The sequence below is a fragment of the Phyllopteryx taeniolatus genome, chromosome 7, assembly GCF_024500385.1.
Source record: "Phyllopteryx taeniolatus isolate TA_2022b chromosome 7, UOR_Ptae_1.2, whole genome shotgun sequence".
Taxonomy (NCBI): Eukaryota; Metazoa; Chordata; class Actinopteri; order Syngnathiformes; family Syngnathidae; genus Phyllopteryx; species Phyllopteryx taeniolatus.
This window is the reverse complement of record NC_084508.1, coordinates 30,754,515-30,776,940: the sequence shown is the minus strand read 5'-3', so window position 1 is coordinate 30,776,940 and position 22,426 is coordinate 30,754,515. Positions and strand designations below refer to the sequence as shown.

General features: G+C 44.8%; 1 protein-coding gene across 19 annotated transcripts in view; it reads left to right on the top strand.

The window, feature by feature from the left end:
* The window catches only part of adcy1a (adenylate cyclase 1a), a 118,380-nt gene that overhangs the window by 70,321 nt on the left and 25,633 nt on the right, over positions 1–22,426 (top strand). For 7 of the 19 annotated variants that reach the window (XR_009789353.1, XM_061779204.1, XM_061779203.1 and 4 more), the window contains 2 exons: positions 1,048–1,174; positions 9,825–9,941. Coding sequence is in view for 13 of the 19 variants with exons in the window: in XM_061779204.1 (XP_061635188.1) it covers positions 1,048–1,174; positions 9,825–9,941 (244 nt within the window). In the remaining 6 variants the exon portion in view is untranslated. The other 12 variants (XR_009789350.1, XR_009789349.1, XM_061779209.1 and 9 more) reach the window with 9 other exon arrangements.

Here is a 22,426-nt window from a genome sequence, read left to right as displayed (position 1 = left end):
TTTATTTTATTTATTTATTTAGTTAGTTGTTTATTTTACATGGAATTAGGCTACTAGGATAAAATCATGTTCAGCCAAAAATGGATTTTTTTTGAGTGTAGGAAACATCTCATCTATAGTTCTTTGCTTTTTTATTCTTTATATAAATACATTGTGGCAGTTGTAAATAAAGTAGTAGTTAAACTCTAATTATATTTCAATAAAGATTTGTATAGTGGAACATCAGTGATCATAACATCATATCCTACCTCTGCTTTGTATGCATTTTCATGATAAAAAAGAAAAAGTTGAAATAATATTTTGGTCAATTTATTCTCCAGTCGACTGGTGCTATCACAAAACCTTTATTAACTGTACAATCAAAGTTTACAGTACTATTTGAATGTTATTGTAAAGGGCATGAACCTTTGTGTAATATAACTAAATAAGAACAAATAAAATAAAACCACTGACCCTTTGACATGTGATGGACACGTAGCATTGGTGGAATTTAAGTATAGTTGGAGTATTGTGAAAGATTATTCATCTTCCTCCATCACATATTTTGTCATTCTTGATGCCACACTAATTCATTTCTGTCTTTTAAAACTTAAAAACAATTAAAGTAATTGTGTATTTTTTGTTTTTATTTATTTATGACCTATTCTCAGTGTTATTGTACAAAGCTGCCAGGACAGAGATGACTGTAAAACTTCCCTACATTTAAATTTTCCTTTCCAGTTCTGTAGTCATTATCACTTTTCTGTGGCATCGCAAAAGAAAAAAAAAATGCACAAAAACAGCAAAACAGATGTGTTGAATTCATCCTTTAAATGCTCACTCTTCTAACTTTTGCTGAAGTATCACTCAAGCTTGTGTAATGTCATGCATGACCACGAACCACCAACCGCTGAAATTTTGTGTGACTTTCGACACAATTTGTTTTATTTTATACTGTAGATGTTTCATCATATAGTGTACTACATCATAAAACACTTTATGCATTTTACCTCCAGCAGATTAGATCCATATTTTATGAAAATGTTATGTTCTACTTTGTCATTTCAGTGGTGGGTTTCTACACACTCAGGGATATGATCCTGTGTTGGCTGTCTTGCTGTTCTCTGGAGCTCTTGCTCTCCACTCAAGACAGCTCGACCTAAAGCTGCGACTTGACTACCTGTGGGCATCTCAGGTATGAATGTCTGTTAAAGGACCAAGGTAATGATGTGAATATTGGCACTTATTCCATATTTCTGGACTTATAAATGATGTCTGGAAAAAACATTCCCGCCAAAATACACTCAGTAGTATTTTTTTTAGCTCATCTTCTGATGAAGTAGTTGATTTTCAGACCGATTTTGGCCTGCCCACATTTTGAACATGTCAGCCTGTCACAGCCTGACATGTAACGAGCAGGAGCCGATGCCATTTCCTCATTGGACTATTATGTTTTCTCTGCAGTGCAATTTATGCCTATATTGAAAGTCTGGATGTCTTTTTTAGATAAAAACAAATTAAAATAGTGATGGTGAAAGTTGGATGTTGGAAGACGTTAAAAAAAATATCATTTGTTGAAATGCCTCCTTGAGGAAAGATTATAGCCACATCATGCCACATGAGGTGATTCTTGCAGATTAATTTCCACCTATATAAATAGTTTTTTTCAGCACAATTATGTATTGATTGCAACACAAATACTTCTAAGATGTTTGAAAAAAGTTCCTATAGATGACAAAGGCGTTTCTGTATGGTGCATGGTGACATTATGTGATAGATGGGGACTTTGATGGGCACCACTGGCTGTCTTAACAGGGTATCCTGGCCAAAAGTATTGCCTTGCTAAATGTCTCAAAACTGGGATCAATCGTCACAAAAATGTATGTGGGCATCTCTATTTAAGCCCACTTACACCTCTGAAAATATCAGAAAAATCTAAATTTTTTATTTTATGGACGCTAAGCGTTTTCCACATCAATGCAGCCCTATGGGGGGCACAAGCCAGTGCAAACTGTAGGCCGGTCCCAAGCCCGGATAAATGCAGAGGGTTGCGTCAGGAAGCGCATCCGGGGCTTAAAACTTTGCCAAACAAATATGAGCGTTCATCCAAAGAATTCCATACCGGATCGGTCGTGGCCCGGGTTAACAACGTCCGCCACCGGTGCTGTCAACCTGCAGGGCGGCGTTGGAAATTTAGCTACTGTGGGTCATAGTCGAAGAGGTGGAAAGGGGGTTCTTCGGCAGAAAGAGAAAAGGAAAGCACAGAGGCTAGAAATGAATGTGGGGACTTTGAATGTTGGGGCTATGACAGGAAAATCTCGGGAGTTGGTTGACATGATGATTAGGAGAAAGGTTGATATATTATGTGTCCAGGAGACCAGGTGGAAAGGCAGTAAGGCTAGAAGGTTAGGGGCGGGGTTTAAATTATTTTACCATGGTGTAGATGGGAAGAGAAATGGAGTCGGGGTTATTTTAAAAGAAGAGTTGGCTAAGAATGGCTTGGAGGTGAAAAGAGTATCAGATCGAGTGATGAGGCTGAAACTTTAAATTGAGGGTGTTATGTATAATGTGATGAGTGGCAATGCCCCACAGGTAGGATGTGACCGAGAGGTGAAAGATAAATTCTGGAAGGAGCTAGACGAAGTAGTTCTGAGCATCCCAGACAGAGAGAGAGTCATAATTGGTGCAGTAATGGACATGTTGGTGAAGGAAATAGGGGTGATGAAGAAGTGATGGGTAAATACGGCATCCAGGAAAGGAACTTGGAGGGACAGATGGTGGTAGACTTTGCAGAAAGGATGCAAATGACTTTAGTGAACACTTTTTTCCAGAAAAGGCAGGAACATAGGGTGACCTACAAGAGCGGAGGTAGAAGCAAGCAGATGGATTACATCTTGTGCAGACGATGTAATCTGAAGGAGGTTACCGACTGTAAGGTAGTGGTAGGGGAGAGTGTGGCTATACAGCATAGGATGGTGGTGTGTAAGATGACTCTGGTGGTGGGGAGGAAGATTAGGAAGACAAAGGCAGAGCAGAGAACCATGTGGTGGAAGCTGAGACAGGACGAGCGTTGTGCAGCTTTTCGGGAAGATGTGAGACAGGCTCTCGGTGGACGGGAGGAGCTTCCAGAAGACTGGACCACTGCAGCCAAGATGATCGGAGAGGCAGACAGGAGAGTAGTTGGTGTATCTTCTGGCAGGAAAGGAGAGAAGGAGACTTGGTGGTGGAACCTCACAGTAAAGGAAATCATACAAGGAAAAAGGTTAGCTAAGAAGAAGTGGGACACTGAGAGGAGAGGCGAAAGGAATACATTGAGATGCGACACAGGGCAAAGGTGGCAAAGGCCAAACAAGAGGCATATGATGACATGTATGGCAGGTTGGACACGAAAGAAGGAGAAAAGTGTCTATACAGGTTGGCCAGACAGAGGGATAGAGATGGGAAGGATGTGCAGCAGGTTAGGGTGATTAAGGATAGAGATGGAAATATGTTGACTGGTGCCAGCAGTGTGCTAGCAAGATGGAAAGAATACTTCTAGGAGTTGATGAATGAGGAAAATGAGGGAGAAGGGAGAGTAGAAGAGGCAAGTGTGGTGGACTAGGAAGTGGCACTGATTAGTAAGAGGGAAGTTAGAAAGGCATTAAAGAGAATGAAAAATGGAAAGGCAGTGGGTCCTGATGACATTCCTGTGGTGGTATGGAAGCATCGAGGAGAGGTGGCTGTGGAGTTTTTGACCAGCTTCTTCAATAGAATTTTAGCGCATGAGAAGATGCCTGAGGAATGGAGGAAAAGTGTGCTGGTTCCCATTTTTAAGAACAAGGGTGATGTGCAGAGCTGTGGGAACTATAGAGGAATAAAGTTGATGAGCCACACAATGAAGTTATGGGAAAGAGTAGTGGAGGCTAGACTCAGGACAGAAGTGAGTATTTGCGAGCAACAGTATGGTTTCATGCCTAGAAAGAGTACCACAGATGCATTATTTGCCTTGAGGATGTTGATGGAAAAGTACAGAGAAGGTCAGAAGGAGCTACATTGTGTCTTTGTAGATCTAGAGAAAGCCTATGACAGAGTACTCAGAGAGGAACTATGGTACTGCATGCGGAAGTCTGGAGTGGCAGAGAAGTATGTTAGAATAATACAGTACGAGGGCAGCAGAACAGCGGTGAGGTGTGCTGTAGGTGTGACAGACGAATTTAAGGTGAAGGTGGGACTGCTTCAGGGATCAGCCCTGAGCCCCTTCCTGTTTGCAGTGGTGATGGATATGCTGACAAATGAGGTTAGACTGGAATCCCCATGGACCATGATGTTTGCAGATGACATTGTGATCTGCAGTGAAAGCAGGGAGCAGGTGGAGGAACAGTTAGAAAGATGGAGGGATGCACTGGAAAGCAGAGGAATGAAGATTAGCCGAAGTAAGACAGAATATATGTGCATGAATGAGAGGGGTGGTCTGGAAAGATTGAGGCTACAGGAAGAAGAGATAGCAAGGGTGGAGGACTTTAAATACTTGGGGTCAACCGTCCAGAGCAATGGTGAGTGTGGTCAGGAAGCGAAGAAACGGGTCTAAGCAGGTTGGAATGGGTGGAGGAAGGTGTCAGGTGTGCTATGTGACAGAAGAGTCTCTGCTAGGATGAAGGGCAAAGTTTATAAAACAGTGGTGAGGCCAGCCATAATGTATGGATTAGAGACAGTGGCACTGAAGAGACAACAGGAGGCAAAGCTGGAGGTGGTGGAAATGAAGATGTTGAAGTTCACTCTCAGAGTGACCAGGTTGGATCAAATTAGAAATGACCTCATCAGAGGGACAGCCCAGGTTTGATGTTTTGGACACGTCCAGAGGAGAAATAGTGAGTATATTGGTTGAAGGATGATGAGGATGGAGCTGCCAGGCAAGAGAGCTAGAGGAAGACCAAAGAGAGGATGAAGGGCAAAGTTTATAAAACAGTGGTGAGGCCAGCCGTGATTGGATTAGAGACAGTGGCACTGAAGAGACAACAGGAACCAGAGCTGGAGGTGGCGGAAATGAAGATGTTGAGGTTCTCTCTCGGAGTGACCAGGTTGGATAGAATTAGAAATGAGCTCATCAGTGGGACGTCCAAGGTTAGATGTTTTGGAGACAAAGTTAGAGAGAGCAGACTTCAATGGTTTGGACACGTCCAGAGGAGGGAGAGTGAGTATATTGATAGAAGGATAATGCGACTGGAGCTGCCAGACGTGAACTAGAGGAAGACCAAAGAGAAGGTTGATAGATGTCGTTTGGGAAGACATGAGGGCAGTTGGTGTTCGAGAGGAGGAAGCAGGAGATAGGCTTACATGGAAAAGGATGACGCGCTGTGGCGACCCCTAGAGGGACAAGCCGAAAGGAAAAGAAGAAGAAGCGTTTTCCATGCCAGCCAAGTCATCCTACATGAGGAAGTGCTTGCAGATTGATTAATGCATATATAAACGGGTTTTGTCAGCTCAATTTTGTATTGATATTAGCACAAATGTCTCAGAGATTTTTGAAAACAGTGCCTATAGATGACAAAGCCGTTTCTGTAGCTGGCATTGTGTGACAGACGTGGACTTTGCCTGGCTGTCATTACATGGGACGACGGGGGTCTCCCGGCCAAAAGCTCAACATCGCTCGATGTCACTAAACTATCATCAATCATCACCAAAATGTATGTGGACATCTCTATTTATACCCACTTACAACACTGAAAATATCAGAACAGTTGGCCCGATATTCTATATTTTATGGACGCTAAGCATTTCCACTCCAAAGACGCTCACAAGAGAAAAAGGAATATGTGTTACATCCATAAAATCCAAAATATTGGGGCGATTGTTCTGATATTTTCAGAGTTTGAAGTGGACATACTGTAAGTAGAGATGTCCCCATAAAATTTGGTGACGATTGATTGCAATTTTCGCCGGCACTGCGAGAGTTGCGGGCCGGCAGGGCTGGAAAGAAAAATGGAACCATCCGTTCCAGTCATGCTGGCCTTGCACAGTGCTTCATCGCTGGCTGCGACTCTAGGAAGAGAGAAAAAAAAAGGAACCAGCCGGCACCTATATGGCACCTTTTTGGGAACGCGTTGAAGGCATAAAATTCAAAATGAGTGAATATTTTCAAAAATACAATAAAGTTTATCAGTTTGAACATTAAATATTTAGTCTTTGTTGTGTATTCAATTAAATATAGATTGAAAAGGATATGAAAATTATTGTTTTCTGTTTTTATTTATATTTTACACAATGACCCAACTTCATTGGACTTGCGGTTTGTATATAATGTAATCATTTTGGTCACTAATATGAAACTTTCATCCCGTTTCATCTCTAATGGCGCAAGTAAGAAATATTCATCCATCTATCCATTTTCTGTACCGCTTATCCTCACTAGGGTTGCGGGCATGCTGAAGTCTATCCCAGCTATCTTCGGGCGAGAGGTGGGGTACACCCTGAACCGGTCCCCAGCCAATCACAGGGCACATAGAAACAAACAACCATTCACATTCACATTCACACCTATGGGCAATTTAGAGTCTTCAATTAACCTACCATGCATGTTTTGGGGATGTGGGAGGAAACCCGGAGAAAACCCACGCAGGCACGGGAAGAACATGAAAACTCCACACAGGCAGGGCTGGGATTTGAACCCCGGTCCTCAGAACTGTGAGGCAGATGTGCTAACCAGTCGACACCGTGCCAAGAAATATTCATGAAATGTAATTTATCACTAAGAATGCAGCAACTCTTTTTTTGTAGGACAAAGTTTCTGCCTCGGTTATGTAATGCCATTATGTTCTGCAACATGACACCCGATTAGTGGAAATATTTTACGTTTCAAATAATCCACAAGTTGTGAGATGTATTACTTAATTTATTGTTATAAACATATGCAAATACTCACATTTTACTTTATTTCCCACCCCTTTATTAGATACTAAAGATATATGCCCCTGCGATTGGCTGGCAACCAGTTCAGGGTGTACCCCGCCTCCTGCCTGATGATAGCTGGGTTGGGCTCCAGCACGACCGCGACCCTAGTGAGGAGAAGCGGCTCAGAAAATGGATGGATGGATGAGATATATGCCCTTTGCCTGGCATTTGTGGGGGGTGAATACTGTCATGAACGGAACAGAGGATAGGACCCAAAAATGCACGACTCCAAAACAAAATGGACAGTTTCCAAAAAGAGAGGTTTAATAGACGGACGGGCATAGGTCGGTACACAGGCAGGCAATCCAAGAGAGGCAACAGTATCCAAAAACATGAGGCAAAGAGGCAAGGTCGATAATCGGAACAGGGTCAAGTCTTACTGTGAATCTATGACGTGGAAACAAGGAATGCTGGAACGCGACGACAAGGTACAACGAACTGGCAACGAGAGGAAATGAGACACGAGGTTATATACAAGGGGTAATTAGGGTGAACGAGGCACAGGTGGTGAAGATGCTCACAGGAGCAGGTGTGTGTGAAACAGGGGGGGAAGACAAAACCCGGAACACACACACACACACACACACACATGACAGTACCCCCCCCCCCCCTTAACGGCCGGCCCCAGACGGCCCTGGGGCCCCTGGATGCGCAACGTGGAAGTCCCGAATGAGCGAATCATCCACGATAAACGCAGACGGTACCCAGGAACGCTCCTCAGACCCATAGCCCTCCCAGTCCACCAGATATTGAAACCCCGTCCCTCCGACGAGACGACAACAGCCGCTTCACAGAGAAGACAGGGCCCCCATCCACAAACCGGGGGGGAGGAGGGGGCCTGGAAGGCGGGACCAGAGGGGACTCCCGGGCTGGCTTGAGTAGGCTGACGTGAAAAGTAGGGTGGACCCGCATAGACCTTGGGAGCCTCAGCTTCACGGTGACAGGGCCCAACGAACCTGGGAGCGAGCTTCTTGGACTCCACCCGGAGTGGAATATGTTTGGTCAAAAGCCAAACTCGCTGACCCACTTTGTAGTTCGGGGCCGGTGTCCTCCGACGGTCAGCAGCGGCTTTGTAGGACCGTCCCTGGCGCAGCAGCATCAGGCGGGCTCGCTCCCAGGTCCTCCTGCAGCGTCTCACCAAGGTTAATGCCGCTGGAACTGTGGATTCTGGGGCTATGGCAGGAAACAGAGATGGTTGGTAACCATGCACAACGTGAAAAGGCGATAGACCAGTGGATGCAGAGGGGAGGGAATTGTGGGAGAATTCGACCCAAACCAGTTTCTGAGACCAGGATCGCGGCTCCTGTGAAGCGAGACATCGGAGCCCCTTATCCAGGTCCTGGTTCAGCCTCTCGGTTTGGCCGTTGGTTTCAGGATGAAACCCGGATGACAGACTGACGGTAGCACCTATGAGATTACAAAACTCCTTCCAAAATTGCGAAATGAATTGGGGACCCCTATCAGACACCACATTCTTGGGGAAACCATGGAACTAAAAAACCTGATTAATCATTAGCTCGGCAGTGTCTTTAGCTGCTAGAATGCGAAACTCAATCGCGTAATCTGACACCCTGCGCTTGCCTTGTTGTAAGGTGACAAGGGAGCGAGCTGCCTCACGATCAGGAGTGGAAAATTGAAAAATTTGCTCCATAGTCTTGACGAAAAAAGCCCATGAATGACACGCGGCGGAATTGCGGCTCCATTCAGCAGTAGCCCACACCTCCGCACGACCAGTCAGGTGGGAAATCACGAATGCGATCTTTGCCCGCTCGGTGGGGAAGGCGGCTGCCTGCAGTTCAAAGTGGAGTTCGCACTGCGTGATGAACGGCTTAATGTTCCCAGATTCTCCAGAGAACCTCTCTGGTCGAGAGAGCTGTGGGCAGACAGCAGCGGAGGTGGCAGGTGGCTGCATGGTGACTACTTCACATGGAAATACCGTGGCAGTACTGGGTGTGGTGCCAACTGGTTCCTTCTCTTGAAAAAATTTCAAAAGAAGTTCAAACTGCGAGGCCACCTGTCTCATCATATTGTCCTGATTCCTTGACAGTGCCACTCGATGAAGGTGGAGGGCGGCAATCTGCTCATCCTGCTTCGCGAGGCGTTGACCCTGCGCTTGAAGGGCTTTGCGCACCGGGTCTGAGTCTGCTGGGTCCATGTTCTGGCCAGTTCGTTCTGTCATGAACGGAACAGAGGATAGGACCCAAAAATGCACGACTCCAAAACAAATGGACAGTTTCCAAAAAGAGAGGTTTAATAGATGGGCATAGGTCAGTACACAGGCAGGCAATCCAAGAGAGGCAACAGTATCCAAAAACATGAGGCAAAGAGGCAAGGTCGATAATCGGAACAGGGTCAAGTCTTACTGTGAATCTATGACGTGGAAACAAGGAATGCTGGAACGCGACGACAAGGTACAACGAACTGGCAACGAGAGGAAATGAGACACGAGGTTATATACAAGGGGTAATTAGGGTGAACGAGGCACAGGTGGTGAAGATGCTCACAGGAGCAGGTGTGTGTGAAACGGGGGGGGGGAAGACAAAACCCGGAACACACACACACACACACATGACAGAATACTTTTGCTAATAAGAGTTGCTATAATGTTTTCCAGTTATTTCTGTTGATTTTTTTTCTGCTGTTGAAGAAAACTAAAACCTCATCCAAACATTTATAAAAATGCCTAATGGTATAATACAATGATTTCTCCATGTTCACATGCACAATTATGTGGGATTTGTACTGTATTTGCATTTTTAGACCGTCACAATGTGTATGTGAAAAAGTAACTCATTATCGCCTCCTAGTGAAACTAAAACGCAATTACTACCTAAATTCAGTTACAGCCAATGAGACATGAAAATAATTCACACCTCTTTTCTTTACTTGTGTCCTGTGTGACGGTTGACACTGCCCAGGCAGAAGAAGAGAGAGACGACATGGAGAAAGTGAAACTGGACAACAAGAGGATCCTGTTCAACCTGTTGCCAGCACATGTGGCCCAACACTTCCTCATGTCGAACCCCAGAAACATGGTGAGCAACCACAGACATGTTCAGACAGGATCAATAGTCTGAAGAGGTTAACACCTAATTTACACTCACAAAAGGTTGCCTGATACACAAGCACAGATGTGCAAAAATGCTGTGATTAGACAAAAAGTGAGAATTGAGAAAGAAGAACCTTTGGTGGTATCCCAAACAATGCATTAGATGAATGGAAAATTAAAAAGCAACCAAATTTAACCACAATGGTAAGCCTTGACCTCGTCACCAAAATAAAGACAGTAAGTGGGTTTCGTGTTAAGTAGGATGCAACCACCATGTGACAGTCCTGTGGGTCTGTATCCACAGACTGATGAACAGACAGTTACTTCAGCATAAGTACAGAATGTAGTATTCCATTTGTACTCGTATACTCACACATCAGGGGCCTCATGTACAAAAGGTGCGTACACACAAAAACGTGGCGTACGTTCTTTTTCATGGCAAAGTTCAGATTTATCAAGAGTGAAATGACCGTGGAAATGTGCGGTGCCTCACGCTAACTTCATGGCTGGCGTACGCACGTTTCTACAGCTTTTGGTGCTTTGGCGACATCTGAAGGTGATGCTGGGAAGCTGTTAAAATAAATACATGCGCAACAGACAGACATGAACAATTAGCACTGATGAACAATTAACACACCCGCGTGTCTGCAATTAAACGCGTGGCTATAAAAGCATGCACAAAGTGATGCAAAAAATACCAATAACAACAATGGCTGCTTTCTCTCTATTGGAAGACATCGCAAACGGTGCAATACGGAGAGAACGTCAGTTCAAAGACAGAGGATTTATTATCAAATGATGACAACTGGCTCATCAGCCGATTTAGGTTCCCGAGGGCAGCCCTCCGAGCACTGTGCGCAGAGCTGCGGCCGGCTTTGGAGCGCTGCACAGCGAGAAGAAATGCGCTGCCTGTGCCGACACAGGTGCTGACCACGCTGGGGTTCCTAGCGACCGGTGCATTCCAGAGGGAGCTGGCAGACCGATCAGGACTGTGCCAGTCGACCCTGAGCCGAGGCATGCCAGCCGTGTGAGACGGAATTATCCACTTGTCCGCCAGGTATATCCAATTCCCATACAATGCAGTTGAACAGGCCCAAACTAAAGCGCAATTTGCAGCGAGAGCCTGTTTTCCTAATGTAATCGGAGGTATCGACTGCACACACATTGTTATAACACACATTGCCACCGGAGCTGCTGAGACAGTTCTACACAGCGGTCATCGAATCAGTCCTGTGTTCTTCCATCACAGTCTGGTTTGGTGCTGCTACAAAAAAGGACAAACTCCGACTGCAACGGACAATCAAAACTGCTGAAAGGATTGTCGGTACCCCCCTACCCACCCTTGAGGACTTGCACGCTGCCAGAACTAAGACAAGGGCGTGCAAAATCCTCTCGGACCCTACCCACCCCGGTAACCAGCTCTTCCAGCTCCTTCCCTCAGGTAGGCGCTACCGATCAATGCAAACTAGAACTAGTAGACGTTCCAACAGCTTCTTCCCTCTTGCAATCAACTTCTTAAACAGCTAACTTATAATTCCATTACAACAAGCTGGCAATTTTATGACTTGAGTTCGTTGTCACATTTCTGTGGGGCCAATTATGTATTACTCGTGCACTCACTGTAGTTGTCTCGCCGTGCTGCACTATTTGCATATACTGGCCACTCATGCCAGAGTAGCATCTGCTCCATTTGCACACTGATTGAGGAGTATCTGTAACATTTGCACAACCATTGTCCCAGATTATCGCACTACTCGTCACTTTAAACCGCATACACTCCTTGAAGTCTCAGTGCCCTTTGCACAATGGTCATTGCACCGGACTATTGCGATATTAGCCATTCGAACTGCTCTAAGTGCTAGAGGACTCTGCATCTTTTTGCACAATTGTTGTTTGTTGTTGTTTTTTGTCAATGTCTTTATGTCTCCAAAGTGTTCTGTAAATTGACTGTCTGTTGTACTAGAGCGGCTCCAACTACCGGAGACAAATTCCTTGTGTGTTTTGGACATACTTGGCAAATAAAGATGATTCTGATTCTGATTCTGATTCTGATTCTGATAAAAGGACCATCACTTGATGAATTTGTATATGTAAACAGGAAACAATTTTATTCGATCAATGTACAGATTATATGTAATGTGCAAATGCAACTAACTAACATTGTGGCGAGGTGGCATGGTTCAATGCACGACTCATACATTGAGTAACAGCATGGTTGGGAACAGACTACAAGCTGGCACATTGCGTGATGGGGGACTTCTTGGTGAGTACACTTATTCGTGTAATTATCCTAATATTAATCCCTGATGCGCATTAAGCACGTGCGCCCCCAGAATTCTATCCCGTATTAACAGCATCATTACTAGTCAGTGTTTGAAGGTAGTGACTATCTGTTTTTTTGCTAGTTAAATATAGCTTCTTTCTTTCTCGCAAACCCCTGATTGTCTCTGTGTACAAAGTACTCAAGTTAATAACCCCTATGCGTAAAGTATGACATCCGTGCATAAAGTCTGAAAAGTCCTAATCAGCCGCACCTTTTCCCAAGTGCACTGCTGTATTCATTGGCAACAATAGTGTGTGATCCATCTAAGTAGTATGTAAAATAAATGGAAACTGTAGATGTAGTTGACTCTTTTCCTATAATTGAACCCCGGCGACCGTAGCTACCCACTTAAAGAGCTGGCTCATGACCCTTCTCACCAACCCTCAGACTGAACAAGAGCGGAGGTACAATGACCGCCAGTCCCACACTCGGTCAGTTGTTGAGAAGACAATCGGCATGCTGAAGGGGCGGTGGCGCTGCCTGGACAGGACTGGGGGTATGCAGCTGTACAGTCCTGACAAGGTGTGCAGCATTATAATGGCGTGCGGCGTCCTCCACAATGTGGCACAGCCACACACCATACCACTGCCAGAGCAGCATATCCCCCCACCAGACGAGCCAAAAGATGGACCTTTCATTACAAATCCAACCAGTGAGGCCATTCAGGCCCGGCAACATTTGATTTCAACTATGTAAAAGAAGCACGGACTCAGAATTCACTTGTTAACCAGTGTATTTCATGAATCACTTATGTTTGAGAGGATTAACTGATCAAGGTGATCATTTATGCCGCCTATTGCCCTCACAATCTCATGATGTGACTCCAGCACAGCACGGGTGAGGACACGGCCAGTCGGGCGGGCAGCAGGCATAATTGCGACGGATACACCAGTTACTGTGGACGAATGCTCCGCGTCTGTGAAAGAACACATTTGTTGTGAGTAATAAAAATAATAATAAAAGTAATAAAAATACATGGTATTTACCTTGGGGTTCATAATATTCAGCCACATGTGCTCCCACCACCTCTGAGAGAGCAGTGTCACCCATGATTGCAACTACTCTCCCCTCGAACAGCATGAGGCCCTCTGCGCCGGTTCCTCCGCCTGTTTTGGCGGTGGGAACCTGTCCTCCATTACACATCCACCTTTATAACAGACCACTTCCTTTTTAGTCCAGCTTCTGTTCCGACCCCACAGTATTGACAGCCGCACACACTCTGTCCCATTCACGCCTCTTTCACTTGTTGTTCACACCGGAGGACAGCGTGCCAAACAGGATTTTCTTCTGCGCCGCCACTTCATTTAGCAGTGTCTCCACTTCCCAGTCAGAAAAAAAAAATTTCTCCCCTGCCTTGCTCATTTTCTATTTCTTCCGATCGTGTAGAGATTGGGATCGCAGGTGCAGGGTTAATTTAACCTATGCTTTGCATATTTAAATACGGGCGTGGACAGGGAGGACACGTGCGCTCAATTCCATGTTGATTGGGATGTATGAAGGAAATGTCCTTGGATTCATACATCTGGATATTTTTGTGCTTACGACAGTTTCTGGATTTGAACGTACGCCATGTTTCAGTAGGAAATCAACGCAAGGCTTTGTACATGAGGCCCCAGGTCTGCACGGTAAAAAACTGCAGCAGACATATTAACATTATGTAATATTATGACCGAATACGGCTGACAGTTACTGGCCACTTCATTCAGTACACTTGCACAATCCTGTGAAATCATATAGAAGAGCTGGATTAAAAATTCTATCTTTACAAATACTGTATAGTGCCCAGTTTTGATTGGTACTATCAAAGAGGTGTTCATTTAACATTTTATGTTTGTAGTTGCTGTTTCGATTATTAAATATACACCTCTCTGAAAATCAAACTAAGCATTCTAAGCATATGTAAGGTTTAATGTTGAGGTTTAAAATACAACTCTTTTTTTGTTGGATCTCATCAGATTGTGCACATATATCTAATTAAGTTTATGGTGAGTGTATCAACACTTTTTTTTTTTTTTTACTGCTCTATAAAATCACAGCAGCAGGGGCGGAGCTACGTGGTGGCCCAGACAGAAAGCCGGCCACCCCCACCGGTGGGCTCGGCTACCCCACTGGCGGGCTTGGCCACCCCGCCGGAAGGCGCGGTCAACCCCCGGCTACTCCCATTATAGTGGGTTTTTTTCGGGCAAAATTTTTCAATTAGCACCAAAGCTACCCGCTCTCATGCATCTTTGGACTGTTTACAAATGCTGCACCTGGCATACAACTGGTGTGCAATGGAGCCAAGAATACGGTAACAGCTCAATGCTGACCAAAGACTCATTAAAAGCCGTGTAGGAACTGTCCTGTGCACTATACTTAATTCTACTTATGTCACCTAAATACTGCATCCTCAACTACAATTCAAACCCAACTAACCTTTCTACAAAAGACAAGCATTGAGCGGAATCCAACTGAGTCTTTTTTCAAGTGTGGGGAAATTAGACAGAAACTACAGCACACTTGAAAGTAAATCAACGCAACCACGAGGATCGGGATATAGATAAAGACGAAAAAGTTCCAAGCAATGCTTGCCAGAACCAAGATGACTAATTCCAATAGTGAACCAGCATACTGTTTCATCTGTGGAGACCCCAAGCACAGAAAATACTTTACTTCTGTGGGAGATTCAAGACCCTAAAACCTGTTAAGAAGAGGAAGGCAATAAAGCAACTGCACAATATGCCTTGAACTCCAAGAAGGTGAGCACTCCAGCAAGAACACCTACCTTTGTAAATATCAGCCCCATTACCACATCTGTCCACTTGCTGAAACCACAAACCTGCCCCAAAGAGCATCCAAGAATGAACAAGATAGAGCCAAGAGGTCAAAAGGCCCAGCAGGAATTTCTATCCTGACTTTCATCTGAATTGCCACAGTACTGTCTCAATGCCTTCTGTAATGCAGCATCCCGTAAATGCAACTCTGTTGCAGCTAAGGTAGGACTTCTTGCACAAAGTGGGTGACATGAGTTCCCTGTGATCCTAATGCTCCTCAACATGACAGATAATGATGGGCAGAGAATCAGAATGCAGATTGACCTGGCATCAAGCAAATTTCATTTCTGGAGCAAAGACGTCACTCGTGGTCCACAATGTTGGAAGCAAAGCAAAAGCAATGCAAATGTATTAATACAGCTCATTTAATACACAAGGTAATGTGTATTAAATGAGTCACCTATTCCCAAACAGCTGTCACCAGCAGAGATTTCTTGAAGTGGTGGAGCAGGATTGAGGCCACCTGTGAACCCAGATGTTGAGGATGGCGCTGTGGGCACTGCCAGCCCGTAAGAAAATAAATGACCCGAGCTGAAAAAAAAGACAATTGGGGCAGGTGAAGAACAGACTAACCTACATGAGCAGAGATAACCACTGCAGAGAGCCACACTGGCATGCAAAATACCTGTGCACTAAAGATCCAGCAACCATTGCCACGCGAGAGACTCCCAGCTTGCCTCCATTTAGTCATCTAAAAGAAGAGTGATGCGTGCCAGAAAAATATGCTTATGTGGACAACATCCTGTCGTCTCATAATGACCTCACATATCTAAAGCTCCTCACGTCCAACGTCGAGTAGATCCTCAAAGCGGGAAGATTCTACATGAAGCCGTGGGTCAACCCTGACTAAAGTGGGAGGAGGGAGCCTAAAAGTGAGAAGACGTAGTCAAAGGCAAAGTTTTTGCCCAACCAACTCTTGAAAGACGAGAACAAAACCCTAGATCTCGGTTACAGCGTTGGGGATTACAAACTCAACGTCATTGTTGTAATCAATTTCTCCAAGAAGAAGAAAAAAATAAGACTTGGTCCAAACCTGTATGGAGGAGAATTAAGGAGACAAGCCCCTGACCCACTTGCCAAGTCTCTGGATTTTATGACCCTCTAGGCCTTTTGGCTCTTGCAAAACAAAAGTGAGCCATCCTGGTCTGTAGAACTTTTCAGAAAGCCAAGAAAAAGTACCACTCAGATGCTCAAAACCGTGCAGCATCATTTTCTCTGACGGAAATGAGAGTTTTTATAGCACTGTGATATATTTCTGCTGAAGCTGCAGCCATGTTATGATTGTGAGGCTTGTGGAATCCAAGGCAAAGCTGACCCCTCTCGACCACATAGAAGATACAGTAAAGGCAGAAATGTGTGGACTCAAGCATTACTTATTCAGCATTTGCTATATCCTGGTTGAGAAGTGGTACCAACTTATTGACAGTCAGACCGTCATTGGTGCGAGAAAATGTGGCAGCTATAGCTATCAGACCTTCTTCGCTAATCAAATCTGTGAAAGACCAAGATAGGTAGTGGATCTACGGGTCTGCAAAACATTTCCCATCTCATCCCTAGGCGTGCCAGTCCTGAAGACCTAACTAAAAATTTTGAGTGAGAGTCGGGTCCAAAGTTCCCGCATCTTCTTGATGAGTGATGAGTGGAGAGTCTCAGTAAAAGAGCAGATCTCAGCTATAGACAGATACTTCCAGACAGCACTGCAGCTTTCAGCCAACCTTGTCAATGAAAGACCCATCAACACCAGAGTTTAGAGTCAAGAAGGCAAAATAGAATACATATCACCAAAAGCCCTGTTCCCTGGCTGTCCCACACAAAGTGGAGATTCCAGAACTTTTGACTCTACCAGCTTCTGCTTCTAAAGACTGAGAGAAATACAGCACCAAGTTAATCATTATTGAGAGTCCTGGGCCCAACTTGCTGGTCTGAACCTGTTAGTTTGCAGAAAATGGGAATGTCACCGCCGGAGACACCGTTTGGCTGTGTGACGTCGTTTGGCTGTGTGACCAAAAAGCACTAGGAGGGCAATTCACGCTTGAAAAAAGTCATCAGCTTGAGTCATGAATCCAGAGGGGTTGTGAGAGATGTCCATTTTGAGTGTCCTCAAGCCAAGTGTGTTCCAGTCCTGATCTGAAAGGGAACTACCAAGGGCTCAGTGTCCAGCTTGATGTGCCAAAGCAACATATTACATCGAGATGTCAGACGGCTCGTCATCCTTGAAGGAGACCAAAGAAAGCTAGACCATCACCACTCTGATCCGAGGCTCACCTGAAAACTTTGCAATTTTCCCCTGCTCCTGTTCTGCACTGCCATGCAAAGATCGAGTGGGAGGTGTTGCTTGCCCTGTGCGGGTTTGGGCTCTTTGACTGCAGCTTGTGATGGCAGTGGCTATGAGCGCACTGCTGTGCGGACTCAAGAAGGTGTGCGCTATTGCTTCAATAAGCGACGTGGCTTTATGCACCTTTGGACGGTTTAAAAACACTGGACCAGTCCTTCCACTGGTCTCTGACGGAGCAGATAAAGAAGACTGCAACAGAACAATGTTGAGTAAAGACTCATATTAAAAGTTGTGTGAGAAAAACGGCTCTTATTCTGCCAGGACTGCCAGTTTTTCATCTATACTATGCTGTACTGTGCCACTACAGATCAATATACTCATGGAACCTCAATACTGAAATACTGCTACCTTAAGTCCAATTCAATCCCAACCAAAATAATAAAACAATAATAATAATAAAAATAAAAGTATCTAGAGGAATCCAGCTGGGTCAAAAAATAAATCAATCAAATAAAATGCAATCATACACAATGATGAGTGTGTGGTGGGATGCCTTTTATAGTGTCTAAACACCAGTAAAAACCTGTGAGTTGATATCCTAATATAACTTGTTTTATTATTAGTGGCCCCAGCACAAACAATTAAAGCCTATAGCGTGTCTATGGAACTTATTAGTGAATGAACACCATATCACATGCATGTTAGTCAACTGGTGTACGGAGTTGCTGAGCCGGCACATTGAGGAGAGGTGGGCCTGGCCCCCGCCACCCGCAAGTGGGGTCCGAGCCAGTTTCTTGCCCAGCCCACCACTGGCCTCCTCCCACTGATGGGTATATGATGCATTAAAACTGGCGGACTGGCAGGGCAGAGAAGGGGGGCGACCAGACCGGAGACCAGCACAGATTGCTTGCACTTTTGCACTGATGGTTTAGGGTTAGGGTTAGGGTTCGGGTTACCCCTAACCCAGGCATTGTTGTAATTATTTAAAAAATGACTAAGATTGGGCTAATTCCATTATTACATATTTTTTTGTTTACTGATATTTTTTTTAATTAATAAAAAAATAAAAGTATCTGAAGTTGTTTTGTCAGTGTTCATTCCACTGTTTTTACTAATGTTTGAGATTTTTGTCGTGGTATCATTGCAGTACCAGTATCAAGCTACTTTATGCAAGTATAGTATCAAAGTCAGAATTTTGATATCGTGACACCACTTGTGTGCGTAATAAAAATCATAAATTATAATCAGTGTTAGATAACCCTGATCCTTGCACAATTACCAGCATCATCAGAAAATGCAGGACCTTTGGCTCAGATTAGTGTAGTGGAGGCTACAGTATGAGTCAGGAAGGAAGTTTCCGGCATATTCACTTTCAGAACACCGGTGTACAAAAAGGCTTCCTCTTGTTCCTCTGGTTTAAAGTTCAACTGCCCACTTTATTCAGAACACAGCAACTGTGACTTCAAAATAATTAAAAACATTCAAGGCATTTGGAAGAATGGGATTTCAGAATGGCATTTACTCGTCAGTAAACAGCTAGCGGCTATCCTTTCCTGACATATCGTTTTATGAGTTCACAATTCTAACAATTAATTATTGGCTTAATTTTTTCCCAAATGTGATGTTTTTCACTCACTGGGTGGAGTCCAGATGAGAAATAAAACCCAAATATCACACCTACAGTATGACTGATTCCCTTTAGTCCTCACTACTCTCTTCAGTGATACAATTTCCGAAAATGTATTTAAAAAACATAATACCACCTTACTTTGCACTGATATTGCTTGATGACAGTATGACATTGTGGACATGATAGCCAATACAGTAGAGAGAGATTTTTTTTTAGACTGTGGGGCCTCCAAAAGCAAATGTTTTGCAATACAGTAACTTGTCATTACCCTTAAATGACATTTTGTGTTTTGTTTCTAAATACATAACATGTGCTGAAAACCTGTGCGAAGACAAAGACCAATATACTGTAGTATTGAATTGTTGAGATACTATATAGTTTAAAACTATTTTCCCCCCATCTCAGCTGTCCGGATTTTTTGGGCGGGGCTAAAAACTACCCCTGTGATGAAAGCAGGCTTGGGTGTACATTTTCTGCCATGAGTCCCCTCCCCAACTACATAAACACCAAGGGCCCTTATTACATGCAGTGGCCATTCTGCAGAATTGCCACTTCCTTTTTTCATAATAACTTGGCCTAGTTCTACCAGTATAGAGTGCAGTTGGCCATCAATCGATGGGAACCGCTGTGTACACACTGTTTGGCGAGCACAATTAATAGCCCGCCGAATTTTAACAGAGGCAAAGGAGGTGAAATTGTCTCGGCATCACAGCTGCTTATTACGCCAGTTCAGAGGCTGCCTCTCTGCGGCCCATGAGAGCGTGTGCAATGTGCATCGCTGGGAATTCTCCTCTTTCGACTTAGAAACCAGAAAAGGAGAAAATACTCTTCCCTTTTTTGGATGACTTTGGGGGATCTTTAAGATGTTATTTAAAACAACAAGGAAATAAAGAGGTTTTAATGTGAATGAATTTATAAAGGTTTTATAGATATGACAGTTAAAGCCTGTTACAAATTATATCATTTAAAATGATTTCCTATAGTAAAAAGATTTGGCAATTTGAAAACTTAAAATTCACAGAACTGATTGTCTTCAACCTTTGAGTGATAGTGTATGTTGTGTCACTAGTATAGCATAACTTTACAAACAAAGCTTAACTTTGTTATAGCATCTGTCACAAAAACAAGAAGAGAACATCCACTACCATCTTCTTTTCCTTTCGGCTTGTCCCGTTAGGGGTCGCCACAGCGCGTCATCCTTTTCCATGTAAGCCTATTTCCTGCATCAGAATCAGAATCAGAATCATCTTTATTTGCCAAGTATGTCCAAAACACACAAGGAATTTGTCTCCGGTAGTTGGAGCTGCTCTAGTACAACAGACAGTCAATTTACAGAACACTTTGGAGACATAAAGACATTGACAAAAAACAATTGTGCAAAAAGATGCAGAGTCCTCTAGCACTTAGAGCAGTTCGAATGGCTAATATCGCAATAGTCCGGTGCAATGACCATTGTGCAAAGGGCACTGAGACTTCAAGGAGTGTATGCGGTTTAAAGTGACGAGTAGTGCGATAATCTGGGACAATGGTTGTGCAAATGTTACAGATACTCCTCAATCAGTGTGCAAATGGAGCAGATGCTACTCTGGCATGAGTGGCCAGTATATGCAAATAGTGCAGCACGGCGAGACAACTACAGTGAGTGCACGAGTAATACATAATTGGCCCCACAGAAATGTGACAACGAACTCAAGTCAAAAAATTGCCAGCTTGTTGTAATGGAATTATAAGTTAGCTGTTTAAGAAGTTGATTGCAAGAGGGAAGAAGCTGTTGGAACGTCTACTAGTTCTAGTTTGCATTGATCGGTAGCGCCTACCTGAGGGAAGGAGCTGGAAGAGCTGGTGATCGGGGTGGGGACGGTCCGAGAGGATTTTGCATGCCCTTGTCTTAGTTCTGGCAGCGTGCAAGTCCTCAAGGGTGGGTAGGGGGGTACCGACAATCCTTTCAGTAGTTTTGATTGTCCGTTGCAGTCGGAGTTTGTCCTTTTTTGTAGCAGCACCAAACCAGACTGTGATGGAAGAACACAGTACTGATTCAATGACTGCTGTGTAGAACTGCCTCAACAGCTCCGGTGGCAGGCCGTGCTTTCTCAGAAGCCGCAGGAAGTACATCCTCTGCTGGGCCTTTTTGAGGACGGAGTTGATGTTGGTCGCCCACTTCAGGTCCTGGGAGATTGTAATTCCCAGGAACTTGAAGGTCTCGACAGTTGACACAAGGCAGCTGGACAACGTGAGGGGCAGCTGTGGCGAAGGATGCCTCCTGAAGTCCACGATCATCTCTACAGTCTTGAGCGTGTTCAGCTCCAGGTTGTGTCGGCCGCACCACAGCTCCAGCCGCTCCGCCTCCTGTCGATATGCAGACTCCTCACCGTCCTTGATGAGGCCGATGACAGTGGTGTCATCTGCAAACTTCAGGAGTTTGACAGTCGGGTTCGCTGAGGTGCAGTCGTTCGTGTAGAGAGAGAAGAGCAGCGGAGAGAGGACACAACCTTGGGGCGCCCCAGTGCTGATGCTGCGTGTGGATGAGGTGGCCTCCCCCAGCCTGACCTGCTGTGTCCTGCCCGTCAGAAAGCTGTAAATCCACTGGCAGATGGCAGGTGAGACGCTGAGCTGGAGAAGCTTGGATGAAAGGAGTTCAGGGATGATGGTGTTGAACGCTGAGCTGAAGTCGACGAACAGGATCCTCGCGTAGGTCCCTGCACTGTCGAGGTGTTCTAGGATGAAGTGCAGTCCCATGTTGACTGCATCATCCGCAGATCTGTTCGCTTGGTAGGCAAACTGCAGGGGGTCCAGCAGGGGACCTGTGACACTCTTGAGGTGGTCCAGCACAAGACGTTCAAAGGACTTCATGACCACAGATGTCAAAGCGACAGGCCTGTAGTCATTCAGACCTGAGATTGCAGGTTTCTTGGGGACTGGGATGATGGTGGAGCGTTTGAAACAGGATGGAACTTCGCACAGTTCCAGAGATCTGTTGAAGATCTGAGTGAAGACTGGAGCGAGCTGGTCCGCGCAGACTTTGAGGCAGGATGGGGACACGTGGTCCGGGCCTGCCGCTTTGTTAATCTTTTGTTGTTTGAAGATGCGTCTCACATCCTGTTCATGGATGGTTAACGCAGAGGTCAGAGGTGTGATTGTGGTCGCGGGTGCGGCCGGGTTGGTGTGTGGTGTGAAACTGTCCTTTTCAAATCTGCAGTAGAAGGTATTCAAGTCGTTGGCTAGTGTGCTATTGTTCTCAGCTTGGGGGGATTGTCGCTTGTAATTAGTCAGCGATTGGAATGCATGCCAGACTGATTTAGAGTCGTTTGCGCTAAACTGTTTTTCCAACTTTGCTGTATAGATCCTCTTTGCAATGTTAATTTCTTTGGTCAGCTGGTTTCTAGCTCGATTATACAGGGCCCTGTCCCCGCTCTGATATGCATCCTCCTTA